Source organism: Ostrinia furnacalis, unplaced genomic scaffold, assembly GCF_004193835.3.
Source record: "Ostrinia furnacalis isolate ACB-3 unplaced genomic scaffold, ASM419383v2 OfSCF4779, whole genome shotgun sequence".
In the NCBI taxonomy this organism is placed as follows: domain Eukaryota; kingdom Metazoa; phylum Arthropoda; class Insecta; order Lepidoptera; family Crambidae; genus Ostrinia; species Ostrinia furnacalis.
Window position 1 is genome coordinate 238,264 of NW_021135018.1, and position 6,128 is coordinate 244,391.

At 32.6% G+C, this 6,128-nt stretch overlaps 1 protein-coding gene across 1 annotated transcript; it reads right to left on the reverse strand.

Annotated features, from left to right (window-relative positions):
- Positions 1 to 3,950: 3,950 nt before the first annotated feature.
- Positions 3,951 to 4,993, reverse strand: LOC114359983 (uncharacterized). Its single transcript, XM_028314533.1, has 3 exons — positions 4,864 to 4,993; positions 4,601 to 4,678; positions 3,951 to 4,486 (listed from the first exon to the last, which is right to left on the reverse strand). The coding sequence occupies exons 1-3, from the start codon at positions 4,954 to 4,956 to the stop codon at positions 4,337 to 4,339; spliced, it is 321 nt and encodes a 106-aa protein (XP_028170334.1). The 5' UTR covers positions 4,957 to 4,993; the 3' UTR covers positions 3,951 to 4,336.
- Positions 4,994 to 6,128: the final 1,135 nt, after the last annotated feature.

Sequence of the window (6,128 nt, forward strand, 5' to 3'; positions counted from 1 at the left end):
ATTTTAAAGACCTATACAATGAACTCATTATTTTGTTAAGCTAATCAACAAACTTTTTTCAATTTCAATCCAAGTAAATTTACTGTTGATTAAAAATTAATTGAGTTTTTATGAATAGAATTATGCCCTTTGTTCTTTTAGAAAAGTTTAGAATAATTGGTACACATTTATTAGGAACTAGCTTTCCGCCTGCGGCTTCGCCCGCGTCCACTACATTATAAATATAGCCTATAGTGGACCCGCCTATTTTTTTTTTCAAAATAAAATGTAGTCTATGTTGCTCGTGGTTAACGTAGCTTTCGAATGGTGAAAGAATTTTTGAAAACGGTCCAGTAGTTTTTGAGCCTATTCATTAGAACCAAACAAACAAAGTTTTCCTCTTTATAATATTAGTGTGGATAAATTAATTGAAAATTGCTAACAAATCTTTAAAAAATAGTAAGTATTTGCCAATAGATCTAACTGATTTAATTCGCAGTTTCATTGATTGTCGGATGAGCCAAACAGATCATTAGTCGGCGAATTAGTCGCCATAGACAAAACGACAAAGCGAAACCAGCGACAAAAGACTGGCCACCATTCATGCTACACACTGTCCCGATGGATAATGCAAAACGAGCGCAAAGTTGTTCGGTGTACACCCGCGGCTTGACTTTGAGCGGGTTAAAAGTCATTTATTTTCTGCTAATAGGCTTTTAAAAAGCGCCTTTTACTTAAGTATTTTAATAGCCATAACTATAACTTCAACCTTAGCATATACACTGAGTAGGTACTAATCAAGTCATGAGCTAAGGTGGCAGTTGGCACATGTTAAATAGCAACAATAAACTAACAATTTTATTTCTCTCGCTCTCTCTAAGGTTCTCAAACCTCTTTTTGTGTATTTTTAGAAGTGATGTCAAGCGTAAACTGCGGGCACTTTTTGCTTTAAATAACTATTTTTTTTTACAAATTCTATTCCTCAATCTCCGCTCTTGGTAAAGCTTAGCTTAAGTTCTCTGGCTTTTTAATGTAATTAAATTATAACTTGTGAAATACAAATTATTTGCAATAATAAATGGGGCGTCAAAGTTGTTACATAAGAAGTTAACTATTTTTATTTACAGCACTGAATTTGAAAAACCTTTTAAAATACCTTAACGTTTTATAAAGTAGAGTCAGAGAAAAAAAAAATGATTTTTAAGTTTTTTGTCTGACTACTTTTGGTGACCACTCGCACAAATTCAAAGCTCTTACGCCTCGCGAACTGTATTTTATTCTAAGGCAATCTATTTTTACAAGTTTAAAATACATATTTGTAGTCTCCTCGTCTGAAGCAAGCCTTAACCACTATTTATGCGGTGAAATGTCCATCGTGTATTGAGTATTGACCGTCATTTGCTACGCGTAATACTGTACTAATTACTTTCAGGCGATTTCGTTAAATCCTGAAACAAATACCTATGTAAAACGTTTAAAAGTTATTACCAAGTATCGATCGGTATTCTCAAAATGACCTTACCTATAGGTAAACTTAAATAACCCTCTTCCAAACACCCTGTATATTTAAAAAACATCATCATTTTAGTCATAGTTTAACGATGAACAATAGACCAATTTATGTATTAAATTAATGAAATAAAACGTTAACTAACCGTCCAATTTCATATGCTGACAATAAGTCATTAGTGCGTAATGTATTGCAATGATTTAATTATGACTGAACAATAGTTCCAGAAGTAATTTATTACAGTTTACTAAGCTTCCTTTGTCTGACTATAACTTCGAGTATTACTAAAAACTAGCTTCTGTTCCCGGCTTCACTTGAGTGGTTTTCGATCTGACATCTACTGTTCAAAGACGCTTTAATGCTAACAAAACTGTGCTATTTTATAAATTTAACCCATCGAAAAAAACGCTATATTTCTCGCAAAAGTATACATATGAAAAATTTCATGAACCCCTAATTTTTTTAATGTTACAATATACTCTTGTCGTTTTCCATCCCGTTCAAGTATTTTATTCGCGACAAAAAGTAGACAAGTCCTTCTCAAAATTCCAATCTCATTGTACTGACACCAAAATCATTAATTGATTCAGTGGTTACTTCATTGAGTCCTAAATATCCTTTACAACTTTATTAAGCCTTACGCCCGTATTCACAAACGATGCTTGCTTAAGTGAAGTATCAAATCAAACGCACAGCGTTGAAAAGACCTCTGTGATTGGTTCGTGTGTCACCCTGTGCGTCTACACGCACTGTGAGACCTCATAGTAATGGATTTCACTTCTTTTTGTAGAAAGTGGCAAAATTATTTAACGTCGTCGTTTTATCGACATTTTTTACGATATTAAACACAAATAAACTCAACGACCTTTAAAATGGACAACGAATCAGAATTGTTTTAATAACATAAACTTAGCGAACCTTACAATACAGTGTGAGTCACGTTAAAGTGTACATATGAAAATAGATGAAACTAGACATATTTTTATCGACAAAAAACAGGTCAAAATTTTTTTGAGATTTTTTTTTAATTTTTTATAGAATTTTTTTTCTTCCATTTACTTATTGTAAAGAAAGCGTAATAACTTTTAAACTAAGCTGTATATCCTGATAAAATTAAAACAGTAATAATGCTAAATAACAGGCGATACTAAAAAAATACATAAAATACACAAAAAAGGCCAACAAATAATAAAAAATGAAACTTTTTGAAAAAAATCTGCTTTTAAATTTGTGTTTTTTTTGTTATTTGATAAATTTCTCCAAAAAATGCCCCTATAACCGGTGGTTTTTATTACTTTGTATTATTTTCTATCGTATTACCTTCGCAAAACCAAAAATCGAATGTCTCTATCCCTATCACAACGTTTGCAATGATCGTTTGAACTAAGCCTCTCCGGGCGCGCCATTCAAAGCTTCGTTAACAACGAAACTGAAAATGGCTCTAGATTTGTAATTTTGATAAAGACAAGTTAGATTTCAAATAAAAAGAAAAGATTTCGAAGTAAAATAAGCATTTTAGTTAAAATTAAAATTGTCTCTACCTGTAGCGGAGAATAATGTTGTGGCAGGCCTTTGTTCAAACGATCATAGCAAATGTTGTGATAGAGATAGAGACATGCAATTTTTGGTTTTACAAAGGTAATACGATAGAGAATAATACAAAGTAATAAAAACCACCAGTTATAGGGGCATTTTTTGGAGAAATTTATCAAATAACCAAAAAAACACGAATTTAAAAGCAGTTTTTTTTTCAAAAAGTTTCATTTTTTATTATTTGTTGGCCTTTTTTGTGTATTTTATGTATTTTTTTAGTATCGCCTGCTATTTAGCATTATTACTGTTTTTATTTTATCAGGATATACCGCTTAGTTTAAAAGTTATTACGCTTTCTTTACAATAAGTAAAAGGAAGAAAAAAAATTCTATAAAAAATTAAAAAAAAACTCAAAAATTTTTTGACTTGTTTTTTGTCGATAAAAATAGGTCTAGTTTCATCTATTTTCATATGTACACTTTAACGTGACTCACACTGTATAATAAACGAAATCAACGAAATGCAAATTACACAACATTCAACTTAATCGACGGGGGGCTCTCTCAGACTAAGGATAAAATAGACTTGTCAGCCGCGTACACCCCTGTGAGACAGACATAGAGTACATTCAAAATTTGGGGTAGCCATGTTTGAAAATAAACTCCCCAATTTTTAAGTTTATCCTAATATGAATATGAGAAGATTTGACAACATTTAATCATTTAATATAATAGGCATACAGGAATAAAACGAAAATCATTTAAAAATAAAAATATTTATTACATGCAGATTCAAATATTATTATTGGCAGAATGTTCTGATTAGAGGATAAATAAAATCAAAATTATCTTTATTTGTATACATACACTAATGAAATTAGTACTTACAAATTGTCAATTAATGCTCTAAGGAGCCTATACATGTCTCATTTTTTTTGCCCTACCAGCCACTCTACACATTTTCTTATTGCCATTTCATCAAAGCACAAACTGCATAACAGTTTTTTCGAAATATTATTTTTTGCAATTTTTTCTATAGTTTGAAGAGCTTCAGATGAAAGTCCTGGTTCACCATCTACAGTTGAATACCAACGTACTAATGTACGTGTATGGGGCAGGCAAGTTTTAAAATGCTGGCGCACATAATTATAGGCGCGTGGACTGATGAAATGAAGATTTAAAGCTTTTCGCACTTCGGGTGAAAATTTACTTTTGTTTGGCGTAATGAAGTCCGAGGCATTATTAAGCACAGAAAGTAAATCCGCTGCTTCCTGGTTGATGAATCGCTTTGTTTTTAAATTTTCTATAATATCAGTCAATTCTGCATTTTTTTTACAAGTCTTCGAGTCTTTGATCTCAATGCGGTTATTTTTTTCTTGCGGTTTTCAGCTATTAACGTTCTTCTTTGTAAATTCACTGTCAGCTTTAACTTTCTTGGTGTCATCGTGTCTGCTAGATTATTTGACTGCAAAATAAAAAAAGATGAAATAAGTTGAGGGATTCGCAAGACCGCAACTCAAGAAAATATTTTCTCAAGCTCCACCTAGTAAAATTATTTATCTAACAAGATATTACTTACTGCTTGAATATCGCATTCCATGGGTAAAACTTCGGTAGTTTCGCTAGATGAAGCTTTGTCACAATGAACTGGTACATCCTGCAAAATAAAATTGATACAGGAAAAACTTTATATCTAAATAACTAAAAAAATGTTTGAATAAAGATAACAAAAATAGTAAGTATACTCGAGGTCATTTATGAAGACCCAACGCGACGCTGTGAGATAGTAAATTAAAAGCGTTATTATTTACATAGGTATGCATTGAGGCTTTCTAAACTTACATGAACGGCTAATGTTGGTATTGAATAATTTGCCAAATACATTTTCTGCTGCTTTTTCTGAAAGCAACCAGCTTGAAAATGGACAGAACACATGCGAGTGTGCTGAGTGGGCTGCCAATTTTGCCTTCCAGTCGCTGCAATCCAAAGACTTCGTGAAGTCTCGTCCGTTGGGAATCTATAAAAAATAAGAAGAGTCATAATTCTGTACCCCCAGTGAAAAGGGATCTAACTCGACTTAGATCAAAATTGACTTTATAACATAATGTGAATCTCTGAAAAATTAGCTATTTTTGTATCTAATCGGTATGTTTCTACGACGTATAGAAAAGAAAATATTTTTGTGCCAAATGATACAAGTAAGGCTTTGTGAACCAATTTTGAGTTTTCTTTCGTGTATATTGATACATGTCTACTTTTAACAAAGTGTACCGGAGGCTTCTTTCAATTTTTTATTGTGTCAAGAGGTACGACTCGTAAATGTATCACTTTACACTTGTTAGCGGGTGGTCAATTCAGTGTGGTGTAAAATGATTTATGTCCTATTACATCACTTTACACGAATGTAAAGTTGCCGTGCATGGCGATATAACTGGGTTTTTATTTAATTACGAAAAAACTACATGCTATATTTCCCAAACTGGCACACTGCCTAATTATATCTAACATTACCTTTCACCTAAAAAATATTTCACCAAGTTATCTCTAATAGCGACGAAGCAGGATTTTTTTTAACTTCAAATGCGATTTCCCAAAAATCACCATTTTCGACTTAACTCCGTTTTCACTGGGGGTACAGAATTAATTTAAATAATACCTAACTATCACTCCAAACCAAACCAAAAATCATTTAAGTTCACCATTAAGTTTAAGAACGTGAACATGATCAGGCTCTCCAAAAAAGCCTAAAAAGGACTCTGCCTCGACTGTTCCTCAAATATCAGGTCCCTGAACTACTTTTTAAATCGGAAAAAGAGCTATAATGTAGTTGAGAGTCAAATCTAGAGAATGTGATTTGTTTTTGAGCATTTTAAAGCGCTTTTTGGTTGTCACCGCAACTTCAAGGTTGTGTACGGGTGCGTTGGCCACAGAAAACAAGGTCTTTCCGACTTGACGCGTTCAGGTCAATGTAATTTCTTCTGTTACTATCTGTTTTGTGACTGTGGACTTTGCGGGGAGTTCAGTAACAATAAATTACGAGAACGCTATGCTAGTTAGCAACGGAGCGGCTTGAGATTTATCTGCTATCTTATATCGGCTAGTGATGT